Source organism: Scyliorhinus canicula, chromosome 10 (genome assembly GCF_902713615.1).
Source record: "Scyliorhinus canicula chromosome 10, sScyCan1.1, whole genome shotgun sequence".
Taxonomy (NCBI): domain Eukaryota; kingdom Metazoa; phylum Chordata; class Chondrichthyes; order Carcharhiniformes; family Scyliorhinidae; genus Scyliorhinus; species Scyliorhinus canicula.
Window position 1 is genome coordinate 31,792,981 of NC_052155.1, and position 19,166 is coordinate 31,812,146.

At 43.7% G+C, this 19,166-nt stretch overlaps 1 protein-coding gene across 10 annotated transcripts in view; it reads left to right on the plus strand.

Moving 5' to 3' along the window:
• Positions 1-19,166, plus strand: part of adgrb1a (adhesion G protein-coupled receptor B1a) — an 846,604-nt gene that overhangs the window by 422,702 nt on the left and 404,736 nt on the right. For all 10 annotated transcript variants that reach the window (XM_038808775.1, XM_038808774.1, XM_038808778.1 and 7 more), the window contains one exon: positions 4,179-4,285. In XM_038808775.1, coding sequence (XP_038664703.1) covers positions 4,179-4,285 — 107 coding nt within the window. The remainder of the gene's footprint in view (positions 1-4,178; positions 4,286-19,166) is intronic.

Here is a 19,166-nt window from a genome sequence, read left to right on the forward strand (position 1 = left end):
AGTCCAACAGGTTTGTTTCAAACACGAGCTTTCGGAGCACGGCTCCTTCTTCAGGTGAATGGAAAGGCTTGTTCCAGAAATGTTTATATAGACACAGTCAGAGATGCCCCGGAATGCGAGCACCTGCAGGCAATCAAATCATCAAAGATGCAGAGAGAGAGGTAACTCCAGTTTTCCTCTCCAGCCGATGCATCCTAAGTCTTGCCTCATCGCATCACAATTGCCTTTCCCCCAGCAATAACTCTTTCCCTGCGGTGTATACCTATCCCTTTCCATCGCTAAAGTAAACGTAATCGAATTGTGGTCACTATCACCAAAATGCTCACCTACCTCCAAATCTAACACCTGTCCTGGTTCATTACCCAGTACCAAATCCAATACAGCCTCGCCTCTTGTTGGCCCATCTACATACTGCATCAGGAAACCCTCCTGCACACATTGGACAAAAACGGACCCATCTAAAGTACTCGAACTATAGTGTTACCAGTCAATATTTGGAAAGTTAAAGTCCCCCATAACAACTACCCTGTTACTTTTGCTCCTATCCAGAATCATCTTTGCAATCCTTTCCTCGACATCTCTGGAACTTTTCGGAGGCCTATAGAAAAGCCCTAACATGGTGACCTCTCCTTTCCTGTTTCTTAATTCAGCCCATACTACCTCAGTATTCAAGTCCTCATCAAATGTCCTCTCAGCCACCGTAATACTGTCCTTGACTAACAATGCCACCCCTCCCCCTCTCTTACCACCTTCCCTGGGCTTACTGAAATATCTAAACCCTGGCACCTGCAACAACCATTCCTCGTCCTGCTCTATCCATGTCTCCGAAATGGCCACAACATTGAAGTCCCAGGTACTAACCCATGCCGCAAGCTCACCCACCTTATTCCGGATGCTCCTGGCATTGAAGTAGACGCACTTTAAACCACCTTCCTTCCTGCTGGTACACTCCTGCAACTTTGAAGGTCCTGAACCAAGGTCCTGAATCTCAATAAAGGTAACTATGATGGTATGAGACATGAGCTGGCTATGATGGACTGGGAAACATTACTGAAAGGAAGGACAGCTGACAGACAATGGCAGGCATTCAAGGAATGAATAGGTGAACTCCAAAGATTGTTTATTACTATTTGGCTCAAGAGTAGAAAAGGAACGTTGGCCAAACAATGGCTTACAAGGGAAATTAGAGATAGTATATGGTTTGAAGAAGTAGCATACACATTGGCAAGAAAAAGCAATAGACCAGAGGATTGGGAACAGTTTAAAATTCAGCAAAGATGGACCTGGGATTGATAAAGAAGGAGAAAGTACAATATGAAAGTAAGCTAACGGGGAACAAAAAAACTAACTGTAAAAGTTTCTATAGGTATATAAAGAGAAAATGGTTGATAAAAATAAATGTTGGCCCCTTACACTCAGAAATGGAGGAATTCATAAATGGGAAACAAAGAAATGGCTGAGGAACTAAATTCTTACCTTGCTTCTGTCTTCACAAAGGAAGACATGAATAATGTACCGGAAGTTCTGAGAAAAATGAGTTTTTGTGAGGCGCTGAAGGAAATCAGTATGAACAGAGAAATATGGTTTGAGGTAAATCAATGGGATTGAAGGTGGATAAATCTCCAGGGCCTGATAATCTTCATCCCAGACTGCTTAAGGAAGTGGCCCTAGATATATTAGATCCATTGATGGTCATTTTCCAAAATGCTTTGGACTCTGGAATAGTTCCCACAGATTGGAAGGTAGCAAATGTAATCCCGCTATTCAAAAAGGAGTTAGAGAGAAAACAAGGAACTATAGATCAGTCAGCCTAATGTCGGTAGTATGGAAGTTGCTAGAGTCCATTATCAAGGATTTCATAGCACAGCATTTGGAAAGCAGTGGTAGAAACAGTCAAAGTCAGCATGGACGTATGAAAGGAAAATCATGCTTGACAAACCTATTGGAATTTATTGAAGATGGAACTAGTAGAGTTGACCAGGGAGAACAGGTTGATGTGGTTTATTTAGACTTTCAGAAGGTTTTCATCATGGTCTCACATAGCAGATTACTATGTAAAATTAAAGGGCATGGGATTGAAGGTAGCTTCTTGAGATAGATAGAAAGCTGGTTCGCAGACAGGAAGCAAAGAGTTGGAATAAATGAGTCTTTTTCTAATTGGCAGGCAGTGACTCATGGGCTACCACAGGGATCTGTGCTCGGACCCAAAATATTCACATTGTACATTAATGATTTGGACAAGGGAACTAAATGTACCAAATTTGCAGATGATACAAAGTTGGATGGGAGGGTGAGCCGTGAGGGGGATGCAGAGTTACTTCAGTGGGATTTGGACAGGCTGAGTGAGTGGGCTCACATGGCAGATGCAGTACAATGTGGATAAGTGGTTATCCACTTCGGTAGCAAAAATAGGAAGATTATTGAATGGGTGTAAATTGAGAGAGGTGGCTACTCATTGAGATATTGTGTCCTCATGTAATATTCGCTGAATGTAAGTCCGCAAGTACAACAGACACTAAGGAAGGCAAATGGTATGTTGGCCTTCGTAGCCAGAGGATTTGAGTATAGGAGTAGGGATGTCTGACTGCAATTGTATAGGGTATTGGTGAGACCACGCTTGCAGTATTGTGTGGGGATTTGGTGTCCTTATCTGAGGAAGGATAAAAGCAAATTATGCAGATGCTGAAATCTGAAACAAAAACAGAAAATACTGGGCAATCTCAGCAGGTCTGACAGCATATGTGGAAAAGGGAGCTAACGTTTCAGATCTGGATGATTCTTTGTCAAAGCTGAGGAAGGATGTTCTTGCTATGGAGGGAGTACGGCAAAGGTTTACCAGGTTGATTCCTGGGATGGTGGGACTGTCATTTGAGGATGACTAAGTCGGTTAGGATCATACTGATTGCAGTTCAGAAGAGTGAGAGGGGATCTCATTGAAACTTACAAAATTCGAACAGGATTAAACAGAGTACATTCAGAAAGAAGATTCCCAATGGTGGGGAGTCTAGAACTAGGGGTTTTGGTTTGAGAATAATGGCTAAACCTTTTGGGACTGAAGCGAGGAGAAATTTCTTCACCCAAAGAGTGGTGAATTTGTGGAACTCACTACCACAGAAAGAATTAGATATGGCTCTTGGGACTGTAGGGATCAAGGGATATGGGGAGAAGACGGGATCGGGTTATTGAATTTGATGATTATCCATGATCTAATGAATGTTGGAGCAGGCTTGAAGGTCCAAATGGTCTGCTCCTGCTCCTATTTTCTATGTATGGTTCTGTGTATATTTCTTTCCCGATTGTTAGAAACTATCCATGAGGATCCCTGGCAATGTTTTTCTATTGCTGGCTTCCCCACCAGATGGTCAGCTTATCAATCAAGGCAATGGGAAATGGAAGAGGAGAATTATAACTTAGTGTATTGGAGATGGTATTCTTATTCTCCATGTAGAGTATCAACAGCCACCACCTTAACACAGATTAAAAATCTTACAACATCAGGTGAATTCACCTGAGGAAGGAGCTGCACTCCTAAAGCTAGTGATTTGAAACAAACCTGTTGGACTTTAATCTGGTGTTGTAAGACTTGTTACTGTGCCCACTCCAATCCAACGCCGGCATCTCCACATCAGATTAAAAATGGTGGCGGGAAATTGTGATGCATTTTCCAAACAGAAAAGCAATGTGCCTTTAATATATGTGGGGCATTATCAAAACAGTGTACTTGAGGCAGAAGATACTGCGAGAGCACAAACATTGCTGTATGAATCATCAACTGTCAGGGGACCATCAAGATAATATTTTGTGAGTGAGAAGGGGTAAAGGGTAAGAGAAGAGGCTGGGCCAGTTGATTGTGAGTAGGAAGGGGAGGGAGGAGACCCTCAGCCAGATTGTACAAGTCAGAGGATCCTCAGAGTTAACCACAGGTGATTGCAATGCAACAGATTTGTTCTCTACCGCGAATCAAATTGCATCTCAACTAAAGAGACCTGCTAACTGCTTCAGCTAATGAGCCTAATTCATTCGGGTAATTTCTTTTGAATCAACACCTGCATTAAGATGGGATGGAGAGGAATGCCTCTTTGTGCTTATCAGGTCTTTGCAGGAGGACGATGCTAATTGTAATTTCTCTGTATAATGACATTGAGAAATGCAACGACTAAATGTTTTGATGTCCTCAGGAATAATCCTGAGAAATTGTGTCCTAGATGATGAGGGGATCGCGTTTTGGGAGCCTCCACGTTTTACCAAATGCATTTCCAATGACTACCAGATGCTGCAGTCAGAGGTAAGTGTATCACTTGACACTCAGTACGGAGGTATATTGTATATTGTAAATGATGCTTCATAAGAAGAGCATTTTCTTGCCAGTTCTGCCTTAATAATCTCTGTTATTCATCTTTTTCTGTCCATTGAACCACTCATTATAAGCCTAATTTATACATTAACTGGATGCTTTTGTTTGGCATTTATCTCTCCAAACTGATATTTTCCTCAATATCCGCCCAGGTTAGAGATTTCATAAAATCTTCTCATGATAGACAGGTAAAGGCCAAGGCAGTTCTCAATTTAAGAGACTTAGATGTTATAAACTGTTGTTGTTGATGCTTAACTTCCTTCTGAATTGGCCCAACAAGTCAGCCAGTGGTTTAAGAAGATGGTCCACAACATCTTCCCAGGGAAGCTAGTAAAAAACAATACTCGCTGGATCAGCCAGTGAAATACTAATCTCAAGAATGAAGAACACATAAAAGAACACATGAAAGAACATATAAAAACAGCACAGATTCTGGAAGGATCTTCCATTACCATTAAACCTCAAATATGGAATTGACAGATTTGATTTCATATTTCAATTCATTTTTGAAATTCGGAAATTAACCAGTTTATCACTACCAATAACTATAAAATGTCAGTATTTTGGAAATATTCGCTCCCATTTATATTGCTATCGCCATCAATGTCCTTGGCCTCTTACACTATTCCAATGAATTTCAAGGAGCAGCAGTTCACCTTTTGGTCAGCCACTTTTCAGCCTTCTGGATTCAACGATTGGGGCTCAACAATTGAAATGAAATGAAAAAAATGAAAATCGCTTATTGTCACCAGTAGGCTTTAATGAAGTTACTGTGAAAAGCCCCTAGTCACCACATTCTGGCGCCTGTTTGGGGAGGCTGTTACGGGAATCGAACCGTGCTGCTGGCCTGCCTTGGTCTGCTTTCAAAGCCAGTGATTTAGCTCTGTGCGAAAACCATTGTCGAATTTTAGATATGAATCTTTTTTCTTTCAGGCAGCTGTTGCTGGTGATGATTCTGTTTTTGCTATTTACAGATCTTCCAGACCCATCTTTTGTTCCTTCATACCCCATTACCGCCCCCTTTTGACTTATCCTATAATTTTGTTATTTAATCACTCCTGCTTTCGATCCTATCACCCACCTTCCATTTTGTTATTTCCCCCTGCCCCCTGTTCCACACCTCTGGGCAGCCAGAAAACGATGACATTTCTAACCTTTATCAGGCTGAAAGATTAGTGACCAGAAATGTTAACTCGCTGCTGAGAATGTCCGCCATTTTCTATATTCATCTCAGATTTTCAGCCTTTTACTTTTGATCAAATCAAGTCATGTTTGACTAACTTTGTTGATAGCTTTATAGTAACAGCCAAGTTAAATTAGAATAATGTGGTTGATGTGTACAATACTTTCAAAATATATTTGATTAAAGTATGACCTAATAGCAATATATGTGATTAATGAGGCAGTGGCTGCATGGACAGGAACCTAGGTCTTGGGCGCAGGAGGATGTAATTCAGCCCTTTGGATCCGCTTCATCATTCAATAAGATCATGGTTCAAGTCTCCACTCCATTTTGTTCAAGGGCTAAAATTAGATCAGGGGCTGAAAACAGAGATTAGTGATTTATTTTAGAAATATTATTGACTTGGACTTGGGCAATCAGGGAATAAGTTCCACGTTTCAAAGTGATGCAAACTCAGAAACATGGCTGATAATGAGGAGGATAGTAGTGCTCAGGAGGACTTAAATTTTTCTCAGAGGGCCAATTCCAGAGACCTTCAGAAATGGTGGGCATAACCCAGATATAAAATGTCCCACCCACATTTTCAACAGATCTCATTTTTGCTGGTGGAGCAAAGGGAACAGGGCTTTATGGCATGAAAACTGAACTCAGCAAGATTATTTCAAATTAGTGGTAAATGCAGAATCCATTTCATAGTTCGGAGGCCTTAAACCACAACGTGGAAGTCACAACTTTATGAAGTAGATGCAAATGTTTGTGAGGCATAGTTAAGAAAGTATTACGATCTGAAATTTTCAAGTCAGCAGGCCTCTAAACAAGAAACATTTAAACTGTCAGTTACAACTCAAATAAAAATGCTGAATTGCTTTGATTAACAGGCCGTCTGATACAGGTTAGAAAAAAATATGTTACCATTTTTTCCTGAAGAGCAGAAAGCATACCTTGGTGACATTTAGTAAGGGTGTTTATTTGAGCTAAGGTCTTAATGAATGCGTGATTGAGTTGCAAAAGCTACAACAGCACTAATCTCAACTGGGGGGTGCTGAGTTCACACATTGATTGACAGTTTAAAGAGGCTTTTAAAGGAACAACTACCTTTGTGTTTTTATGCTCTCATGTTGTTTTTGTAGTAGATTGATTGCTTGAAGGATTTAAAAATATATGAAGAGGTTTCATGAATGGGACGTTTTGTTCAGTATCAAGTGTGTGCGACTGAGAGCATTATTAGATTGTTAGCTTATTTTTTTAAATTGCCATGTGACTTCTTTGGATACTGGGTGAGTGGCTATGGAGGTGGCCTGGAGGTATAAAGTGGCATGGGTTGGGTATGTAGGGCATGATTTGGCATGGAGGGGGCATGAGGAGTGGGTGGGGGTGAGAAGGGATATAAGGGCTGTGAGCCAACTGCTTCGAAACCAAGTTAGGCCTCCTAACTAGTCTGCCTCAACAGCCACCAAATCCTGTGTTTCCCTGTTATCTACTTCCAAGATTGGCAGGCCTGACTCTATCTTACCCCCACCTCCCGGAGCAAACATTGGGTGTGATAGGAACCCTTTAAACTGAGGAGTGTCCGCCGGTTCAGGGAACTGTCCAACTCCAGGTATCCTCCTTAGTTGTGAAAATTCGGCCCAGACCGACTGGTGAACTAGAGGGCATAATGGCAGACACAATTTAGCTGAGAAAAGTGTAAAGTTATATATTTTGATCAGAACGATGGGAAAAGGCAACTTGTAAAAAATAGTACTATTTTTAAAGGGTTGCAGGAACAGAGAGAGCTGAAGGTGTAAGTACACATCTCTGTGAAGGTGGCAGGACAAATGATAAGATTGTGAAAAAAGATACACAGGACCATTGATGTTGTAAACCCAGGCATAAAGTACATAAGCTAAACATTTACAAAAATGTTGATTAGGCCCTAGCTGAACATGGCGGCCAATAGTGAGAGTGAAGCTTGAGGAAGGTTCATCCAGGCCTGGCAACTTCACCACCTGAGGTGCTACCAGCCTTTTTAGCACCTCTTTTGTATCTATCACTGTACTGCTCAGTTGCTCAACACCCACATTTCCATCTGGGCCATTGTCAGCATCTTCTATTTTGATAAAGCCAAAAGTAAAGTACTCATTTAGTAACACTGCCATAACCTCTGCTTCAGTTAGCATCTTACCCTGCATAAGAGCATAAGACATAGGAGCAGAATTAGGCCACTCAGCCCATCGAGTCTGCTCCACCATTCAATCACGGCTGATATTTTCTCATCCCCATTTTCCTGCTTTATCCCCATAACCCCTGATCCTCTTATTAATCAAGAACCTATCTATCTCTGTCTTAAAGACACTCAGTGATTTGGCCTCCATTGCCTTCTGCAGCAAAGAGTTCCACAGATTCACCACCCTCTGGCTGAAGAATTTCCTCCTCATCTCTGATTTAAAGGATCGTGCCTTTAGTCTGAGATGGTGCTCTCTGGTTCTAGATTTTCCTACAAGTGGAAACATCCTCTTCACATCCATTCTATCCCGGCCTCGCAGTATCCTGTAAGTTTCAATAAGATCCCCCCTCATCCTTCTAAACTCCAACGAATACAGACCCAGAGTCCTCAATTGTTCCTCATATGACAAGTTCTTCATTCCAGGGATCATTCTTGAAAACCTCCTCTGAACCCTTTTCAAGGCCAGCATATCCTTCCTTAGATACGAGGCCCAAAACTGCTCACAATACTCCAAATAGAGTCTGAGCAGAGCCTTATGGAGCCTCAGAAGTACATCCCTGGTCTTGTATTCTAGCCCTCTTGACATGAATGCTAATGCATGTCCCTTCTGGGCCCCACACTATCGTTCAATAATTTTTTACTATTAATATGTTTAAACAACATTTTACTATTTGTTCTAGCACAACTTGCCAAATTTTTCTCATGCTTCCTCTTAGCTTTCCTTATTTCAGCCGGCACCGCTCTCCTGCATTTGAGATCCTCTTCCTGATTTCTAATTATTATTTTGGCATGTACCATATGCCTCTTTTTCCTTCCTTATTTTCTCCCCAATAACATTAGTCATCCAGCGTACTATAGCTTTGAATACCCAGTCTTTATTTTGCATGGGTATGTACGTAGCTTGCACCCTATCCATCTCTCCTTTGAATGTCCCCCATTTTATCCACCAAAATGTGTTTCCAATCAACCTGCTCCAGATCAACCTTTAGACCCCTAATATTTTCCCTTTTCTAGTCTGGGATATTAATCTGTGACTGATTTTTAACCTTCTCCAACTTAATATTGAAACCTATATTATGATCGCTATTTCCGAATTTATCCCCCACTCTGATGTTTTCCACCTGGTCTGCTTGATTTACCAGGACCAGATCCAGCAAACATCCTCCCTGGTGGACTGAAAATATACTGATCCAGAAAGTCCTCCTGCACACACTGCAGGAATTTCTCCCCTTCTATGCCCCACACTGTATCCTTTTCCCAGTCTATGGAAACATAGAAAACAGGTGCAGGAATAGGCCCTTCGAGCCTGCCTCACCATTCAATATGATGATGGCTGATCATGCAAATTCAGTATCCCACTCCCGCTTTCTCTCCATACGTCTTGATCCCTTTAGCCGCAAGGGCCACGTCTAGCTCCTTCTTGAATATATCCAACGAACTGACCCTAACAGCTTTCTGTGGTAGAGAATCCACAAGTTCACAACTCTCTGAGAGAAGAAGTTGTTCCTCAACTTCCTATCTTAGGGTAATTGAAATCCCAACTATCACAATCCTACTTGTCCTGCAAATTTCCATAATCTGCCTACAAATGCTCTCTTCTATTTCCTTCCCACTATTTGGATGTTTATTAAAAACACCCAACAAGGTAACCGTTCCATTCCCATTTCTCACCTCCAACTATGTAGATTCTAATTCAGAAATTGCATCTGGTTCAAGAGCTATGATACTATCTTTGACCAAGTCTGCTGCACCGACTCACTTTTTGTCCACCCTGTTTCTACTAAAACCTTATAACCCGGGATGTTAAGTATCCAGTCTTGTTCTGGTTTGAGCCACGTTTCTGTCAATGCTACTATGTCATATCCCCTGAGAGCAATTTCTGTTTCCAGTTCCCCAATTCTCTTCACTATATCCCATGCATTTACATACATACTATTTAATCCTGCCCTTATCCCTTGCTTACCCTTTAGGAAGTGACCATTCCTTTGTTCACTGTCAACTCTCAAGCCTTCCCTCCATTTCCATTTCCCTATTTCCCATCTTCTCTTTTGCCCTCACTGATACTTCTAGAACTAGATCAATTTGTCAACTCCTGCCTTACAAGTTTAAATCCACCCTCACTGCACTATTTACTCTCTCAGCCAGGAGGTTAGTCCTATTTTGGCTCAGGTGAAGCTCAACTCTTCGGAAGAGCTTTCTTCTTTCCCAAAAGTGATCCCAATGTCCCAAATATCTAAACCCCTCCCTACTACACAAATCAGGCATATGTTGTTCAAGGACTGTTACCCTTTGGCACTTCATAGAACATACAGTGCAGAAGGAGGCCATTTGGCCCATCGAGTCTGCTCCAACCCACTTAAGCCCTCACTTCCACCTTATCCCCAAAACCCAATAACCCCTCCTAACCTTTTTTGGACACTAAGGGCAATTTATCATGCCAATCCACCAAACCTGCACGTCTTTGGACTGTGGGAGGAAACCGGAGCACCTGGAGGAAACCCACGCAGACACGGGGAGAACGTGCAGACTCCGCACAGATAGTGTCCCAGTGGGGAATCGAACCTGGGACCCTGGCGCTGTGAAGCTACAATGCTAACCACTGTGCTACCATCATGCAGATGGTCTGGATGTCTTGTGGATCCAAAATCTCCCACATCTTGCAGGCCACACACATTACAAGCTTTCCAAGACCCTACCATCTTTACTGGCCAAAATGATGCACACTGCTGAGGCTCTGCTGTTTTGAAGCTCCAAACAACTATTTAGCAGCCCCCTTCTCTCTCTTTTGGTTCTAGGAGGAGGGGTGTTTCTCTTTTTTTATTCAAGGAGGATGGAGGGGAAGAGACACTCTACGACTTTACTGTTCTTTGACTCTTGATCCCCTGCGATCCCCTTCTCTTTTTAAAAAATATATTTTATTCCAAACACAATCAAAAACATACACAAGTAACAACCAAACATAAACATGTTTTGTACAGTTTGTCAATTTTCCCCCTTTTCCCCCTTAAATTACCCCCCTCCCCCCCGGCATAGGTCCTGAAATAGAGCCAGAAAGAGCCTCCACCTCACATAGAAATTCTCCCTTGACTTACTCAGAGCAAATTTGATCTTCTCCAGTTTTAAAAATTCATACAAATCCCCTAGCCATGCTGGGACCGCTGGTGGCATTGCCGACCACCAATTCAGTAAGATTCACCGGTGGGCAATCAGTGAGGCGAAGGCCACAACATCGCCACCCACCCCCACCCCCGCCTTCCTCCAGCAGCTCTGGCAGGTCTAAAACGTCAGAACCTATTGCTCAAAAAAAACCCAACTTTGTACACACCCAAAACATATGAGTGTATTTTGCCGGCCCCCTCCCACATCTCTTGCATACATCCTCCAACTTGAGGAAAAACCCACTCATATGGGCAAAAGTCATTAGGACCCCTTTGCACCCACAGAATCAGGTCTAATTTATCTGGTGCATAATGTCACTCTCCCCCCCCCCCCCCCCCCCCCCCCCCCCTCAACCAAAGCTCAATCCCCAAATTCTTACCCCCAATTCCGCCTGATCTCCTCCACTGGCACCTTCACCACCTGAACAAACCATCCGGAAATGTCACCAATCCTTCCCCCCTCGCCAACTCATCCTGATTTAGCAACTTATGCTTTGACCACTGAGGGAACAAGTGCAGCTCCTTAGACACAAAATCCAGGACCTGAAAATATCTAAATTCGCTCCAACTTGGCAACCCAAACTTCACCTGCAATTCAGTGATCCCCTTCTCTGTTGTAGTGAGCGAGCCAACGTCTCCCAGAATCCTTCTCAGTCACTTCTCACTATCACCCTCTGAATAGATACATTATATTTCACATTGAAGGACATGGGTTGAGATATCCAAGACGAGTGTCTCATCAGAGGGCAATATGATACGTTATTCAGTCGACTTATTCACACATCACTTAATAGTGAGATAAAAGTGAAAGGAAAAAACTGCGATTGCTGGAGAGCTGAAATTTAAAAAAATCAGAAAGTGCTAGAACAAGCCTTGTGGTGTCCATGGAGAGAGACATGGAGTTAGTATTTTGAGCCAAATATGAATCTTCTTCAAAACTTAAGAGAGGTTGAAATGTGATGGGTTTTATGATGTTGATAAAGGGAGGAAGCAGGTCAGGAGGAACAAAAGGGAAGGTCACAACAGACTACAGGACACGGGAGATTATATATCAATGATGTCATGAAACCGAAAGCAAAGAGATTGGTAATCATAGAATTTACAGAGCAGAAGGAGGCCATTCGGCCCATCGAGGCTGCACTAGCCCTTGGAAAGAGCACCCAACCCAGGCCCACACCTCCACCCTATCCACATAACCCAGTCACCCCACCCAATATTTTTGGACACTAAGGGCTATTTAGCATGGCCAATCCACCTAACCTGCACACCTTTGGACTGTGGGAGGAAACCGGAGCACCTGGAGGAAACCCACGCAGGCACGGGGAGAACATGCAGCCTCCTCACAAACAGTGACCCAAGCTTGGAATCGAACCTGGGACCCTGGAGCTGTTAAGCAACTGTGCTAACCACTGTGCTACCATGCTGCAGTAATAGCAGTAATAAAGAAATAAAACACTCATCCAGAGTAGGTGTTAATAGCAGAATAAAGGTAATCTCTGTCTGAAAGCAAATACATGAAAGCAAGGGATAAACTGGCCCTTGGGAATAATCAGAAATAAAAATGGAGGACAGAGTTCATGGTCTGAAATTGTTGAACTCAAAGTTGAGTCCAGAAGGCTATAATGTGCCTAATTAGAAGATGAGATGCTCTTCTTCCAGCTTGCGTTGAGCTTCACTGGAACATTGAAGCAGGCCGAGGACAGAGATGTGAGCCTGACAGCAAGATGAAGAATTGAAGTGGCAGGAGACTGGAAGGCAAGAATCATGCTTGCAGGCTGAGTGGAGGTGTTGTTCAAAGTGGCCAGAGTCTGCATCTGGTCTCCCCCAATGTAGAAAACACTGCATTGTGAGCAGTGAATCCAACAAATACAGTAGAATATAGCAAATGCAATAGACTCAATTGAAAGATGTATGAGTAACTTCCAGCTTCACCTGGAAGGAGTGTTTGGGGCCTTAGACAGTGAAGAGCGAGGAGGTAAATGGGCAAGTGTTACATCTCCGTGTTTGGATGGGAAGGTGCTGTGGGAAGGGTTTGAGATGTTGGGCATGATAGAGATGTGAGCCAGGTTGTTGCCGAGGGGATGGTCCCTCTGGAATGCTGACAGTGGAGGGGATAGGAAAAAGTGTTTGGTGATGACATTGTGCTGGAGTTGGCAGCAATGGTGGAGGATAATCCTTTGAAGGTGGAGTGTGGTGGGTTGAAAGGTGGAGACAAAGGAATCCCTGTGAAGGTTCTGGGAGGGGAATGGTTGAGGGTAGAATTGTGGGAATTAGGTGGTATACAGTTGAGGGCCCTGTCATCCACAGTAGGGAGGAATACTCAGTTCAAGAAAAATGAAGACACATCCCAAGTGCTGTTGTGGAGGTAACATCATCAGAACAGATGCGACGCAGACAGAGAAACTGGGAAAATAGAATGGAATTGTTACAAAAAGCAGGGTGTGAGGAAGTGTAGTCATGATTGTTATGGGAGTTGGTAAGCTTGTAATCAATATTAGTAGAATGCTTACCTTCAAAAAGGGAGACAGAGAAATCAAAGTAAGGAAGTGTCAGAGATGGACCATGTGAAAGTGAGACAAGGGTGGAAATTCGAACCTTTCCAGCTCTGAATGAGAGCCGGAATTGGCACCGATACAGTCATTGATACATTGCAAGCAGAGTTGTGGAAGGTGGCCGAAATAGGACTGGAGCAAGGGATGATTGACATACCCCACAAAAAGGCAAGCACAGTCACACCTTTTACCTACAGGAGGTGAAAAAAGTTAAAAGCGAAATTGTTCTAAAAAAAACACAAGTTCAGCCAAGCAGAGGAGGGTACTGGTGGATGGAGACTGGGCCTCCGTTCAAGGAAGAAGCAGAGAGCCCTCCGACCTGATGGGCTAGTCAAACTCCCTCTCACAACTTAATTTCCTCACACCCTGCTTCCTGTAAGGACCCTATTCCATTCTTCCAGTTTCTCCATATCCATTGCATCTGTACTGATTGCTTACCTTTTCCTGTCCAAGGCACCAAACATTCCTTCCAGCTGAAGCAGTGATTTACTTGTGCTTCATTCAATTAATTACTGCAGTCGTGAACTCCACTACAGTGAGGGGACCAAACGCTGACTGGGTGACCGTTCTGCTGACCATCATTGCTGAGTTGGCAAGCACGACCACGGCCTTCTGGTCGCTTGCCATTTGAATTCACCACCTTGCATTCATGCTCATATTTCAGTATTCCAGTGAAGCCCAATGCAAGCTGGAAGAACTTCTCCTCATCTTCCAATTAGGGACTTTGCAGCCTCTGGACTCAACACTGAGTTCAACAACTTCAGAAAATAAACTCTGTCCAGTTTTGATTTTCAATTTTCCACAGGTGCCAGTTTGTGTATTCTTTTCTTGATTTTGCTTTCAGCCAGAGCTGACCTTTATATGCTATTAACACTCACTTTGGACCAGTCCTTTGTTTCTTCATTACTATTATTACCGTTCCCTTTGTATTTTGTCCTATGACATCTTTGGTATATAATGTTCCTTGCCTTCTAACCTGTCCCTGACCTTCCCTTTTGTTCCACTTGACTCCCATTCAATCAACAACATAAAACCCATCACATTTCTTCCTCTCCTCATTTCTGAAGAGGAGTCATATAGGACTCGAAATGTTAACTTTGTTTCTATCGGCAGCACGGTGACGCAGTTGGTTAGCCCTGTTGCCTCGTGGCGCCGAGGTCCCAGGTTCGATCCCGGCTCTGGGTCACTGTCCGTGTGGAGTTTGCACATTCTCCCCGTGTTTGTGTGGGTTTCACCCCCACAACCCAAAGATGTGCATGGTAGGTGGATTGGCCATGCTAAATTGACCCTTAATTGGAAAAAATGAATTGGGTATTCTAAATTTATTTAAAAAAAACTTTGTTTCTATCTCCATGGATGCTGCCAGATCTTCAGAGCTTATCCAGCACATCCAGGTTCTATTATCAGTGAATAATGATATAATCAATCTCAACATATTGGATTAATTGGATGATATAAAGTTATAGCTTTAGCTGGGTCATATGTTATTTCAGATCCTCAGCTGGGTTAAATTTGGGAATATTAGTCCAATTACTGGCTGATGGTGCCAATGGAAACAGAGGGCACGATTTAACAAAACAAAAACAGAGTCCGTTTTGGTCACATATCGCAGGTGTTTCTTGGCACCTGTAATGCCGAGAACGATTCCGCTATCAAATGGGACTCTGCTGGGGAACGCACTGCTGAGGCTACACTTACCACGTTTCCTGCACAGGTGAGCTCAACTCGCCAATGGAGGAAGGTGACTCTGGGATCAGAGCACCATTTTTAAATGCCGCCCCGATCTTTCAACTCCCCTTGGCATCTCAACTGTGGCACCATCTCCACTGTGGCATTGGGACCCCCCCCCCCCCCCCTACTGCCCAATTTACCTCGTAGGGGGTTCTTGAGCACCGTCTCACCTCACCAAATAAGGGCAGGGAACACGGGCACGATCATTGGCATGGGCAATCTGGGACATTGTCACCTTGGAACTGTCAACCTAGCACCCTGGCACTGCCCAAGCCAGCCTGGCACTGCTACCTGGTAATACCAGAGTGGCACTGCCTGGGTGCTCAGGTGGCAATGCTAAGGTGCCAGACTGGCAATCCCAAGGTGCCAGGGCGCCACTTGGAGTGGCGGGGTACCATCGTGCCCAGAGCCCGACCAGCTGGGGGCAACCAATGCCCTGGAGGACCCCCCAGGTGCTGTTCCACCTGGTCCACATCTCGAGGTAGTAGTTCCTCAGGAGACTGCAGCGTAGACATATTTAACTGAGTTTAATTGCTCATTTATAGTTGTCAGTCTGATTCCCATCCAGCAAGAGCAAGACCGAGACATCTCATTAGATCTTGTGAGAAGCCTCTCGCGAGATTAAACAACATTGTCTTGTCAACACATCAGGCGTGATGAGGCCATTAAATCATGCCCAGAATGTGATGCCTTCAATATTTATCGTTCTGGAATAGGGTCATAGAGCTGCTTGTGACAAAGCAGGTAAATACTTGTTGGATTTTGCCTGTGGTAGATAGTTTGTCAATGTTTTGGGAATCACAAAGGGCTTAATAGTTTGCTATTTTATTTTAATTTATTGGGTTTTTATAAACTGTTGCCGTGTTTCTCTTATGCACTTAACTCACTCTAAAAACCCATTTATCCTAATTTAAAATTCATGCATTCCAGAAATACTGCATTATGTTGGGATACTAATGGATTAATTATGGTTTTGCACTTTCTCCTACATCTGCCGGCTAAACAGGAGCTAATTGGGAGGGAGTGGGTGTTGCAAAATTGGATAACCCCTGAAAATAGGCATACTGATTACAATACACGATTAACCTGCATCCATTGGACATTATACAGGCAGGGTGCTACTTTCACTCTGCCTAGAATCATAGAATCACTACATTGCAGAAGGAGGCCATTCAGCCCATCAAGTCTGCATCAATCCTTTGAAAGACCATCCTAACTAGGCCCATGCGCCCAACCTACCCCCATAATCCAGTAACCCCCACTTAACTTTTTGGACACTAAGGGGAAATTTGGCATGGACCATCCATCTAACCTGCACATCTTTGGACTGTGGGAGGAATCTGGAGCACCTGGAGGAAACCCACGCAGACACGGGGAGAATATGCAAACACCACATAGACAGTCACCCAAAGCTGGAACTGAACCTGGATCCCTGATGCTGTGAGGCAGCAGTGCTAACCACTGTGCCACCTGTTCATTTATGTACCTTTGTCATGCCGATGGAAGGTTGCACTGTAGATTGGTTGCACACAGGGACCAAAAATGATGTTCACGAGTAATACTGAAGGCTAACCTGCAGACATCTTCAAGCTAGCCAATGACTCTGAAAGGGAATCTGTATTGCGGCCAGAGAAAGCGTTTCGCATTATTTTGGGAACTGAATCAGATCTGGGAAAGACAGAAGAATTGCTGAACACGAGAGACATTACGCACCTAAATTTTCTAACGCTGCATTGGAGTTCTTGGTGGAGGAGTGGAAAAGAGAAGAAATGTCCTGTATCCACAGGGGTTCATACACTCCTTACAGTGAAAAGTCAGTGGGGGGAGATAACCATTGCAGTCAATGCCAGGAGCCAAGCCTCAGATGTTTAACAACCTCACCTGAGTGATCAAGATCAGTGAGTTCATTTTCAGATGTCATTCCTGATAAACCTCACCACTAGTCTCGGCCTCCTTACTGATACAGGACCAAGCATGACAGAGAAAATTAAGTTGTGAAGCTACCTTTTAAAAACAAAATTAGAACAAGCTTTTAAGTAGGCAGCGATTTACAGACTAACAGGTTATATAGTTCCTGTGTTATTTCTAGATGGCAGAGGGAACTCTTCTCTTGCAGTTTTTGGTCTCCTGGCTTATTATCTTCTTATCTTTCATTTTCTACTACCTCTCTGAGATAGTCGATGTGGTCAACTGGTCTCTACTAATGTTGGCTGTTATTCAACTGATCCTCTTGAGGCATCCTATCAGAATTGTACTTGTACATCTCACCACACATTTGTATATTTCTCGATCAATTAAGGAGTATTCATGTGAACAGCATTTGCCTGCAAATGAGTGTACATATACTTTTCACGACAATGCACAAATCCCAAAGTTAACCGTGGACCACATTGGTGATCACCTGATTTTCTCAGTTTTAGTTTGCGACAGTCTGTTTTGTTACAACAATGACAATGGAGTCCCATTTATTACAGAATTTGAGTTTCTGCATTATTATGAAACTTGGCATAGTTTCACTGATTCCGTTTTTCCTTAACATTCGCTTCTCTTAATATTAGCTCAGAACCTTGTAAAAGAATACATGATTTCTCTAAAAAACAGAATTCCTGCAGAAGTCTCCCCTTGAGGCAGAGATATAATTGTCAACCTCTCATTACTTATTGTTGAGAAAAGTAATAAGCGCTAAACCGTACCTTTTACAATTGAGCTTCCACAAGAGACAGTGAGCCCTACAACGCAATACCGCTCCTCCCGGCCCTACACTTCTACTTTTTTCCATTCAAAGAGCTAAGAAATACAAGTGGCCAGGCATGGCGGAAATCCAAAGATGTGCCGGTTAGGTGGATTGGCCATGCTAAATTGTCCTTAGTGTCCAAAATTGCCCCTAGTGTTGGGTGGGGTTACTAGGTTATGGGGATAGGGTGGGGGTGTGGTCTTGGGTAGGGTGATCTTTCCAAGAGCCGGTGCAGATCCGATGGGCCGAATGGCCTTCTTCTGCACTGTAAATTCTATGATGATGATTCTATGAACAGCAATTTTGCCAAATGCTGCTATGTTGAGTAGAGGTTTACTGGTTCTGCTCTTGAAAGGATCTCTCTCTCAAAACGTCTCAATACAAATAAACAAGTAATCTATTTGTTAACTTTATTTATAAGTAGCATTTAAACTGTATTGAGTTGCTTACTTTGAGTTGGCAGCAGAGGGTGCCTTGCCTGTGTGAAGTGAGATGATAATGGGCGCATCTAACAAAAGAACACATATTTTGTTCTGGGCAGGATTAAAGTGCCAGAAATGACCATGTTATCTAACGGCACTGTTTTTTTTTGTTCTACAGTGGGGAATACCCCGCTGAGGCTGCACTCAGTCGCATTTCCTGCACTGCAGATGCCCACTCATCAGTGCTTGACGAGAAAAATGGTGCTTTGATCTCCCAACCACCCAACGCAAACCCCAAACCCCACCAACTCCCCAGCCCAGTTGCTGGGGTGTCCTTGACTCCTCCCACCTCATACAGGCAGGGCACCCCCGGGCCTGATCTCGGTGTGCCACCTTGGCACCTTGACATTGCCATACTGGCACCCTGGCAGTGCAACCTGGGCAGCCTGGCAGTGCCAGAGTGGCACCCGGGCAGCACTGACAAGCTGCCCAGGTGGCATCAGCAGTTCCAGGGTGTCAGCCTGCCCAGACACTAGCCACTAGGGTCCTATGATTGCCTGGGAGACCTTCCCAAGTGCAATTCCACCTGGTCCCCATTTGTATAGACCAGTGCTAAACAGCGCACGGCTGGGGTCGCCTCGATAAGGCCGGTAAATCCCAGCAGCTGGTTAGTAATAGTATTGGCAGAGTTTACCTCTGCAAGTCTGGGTCCCACCCATTCTGGGCGGAATCCACATCTTGACATCTTGCGAGATTTTGTTAGATCTCGAGATGCGTAGCGACCATTGGGAAACTCGGAAGAGGCCACTCGCAGGATCTACCAGCC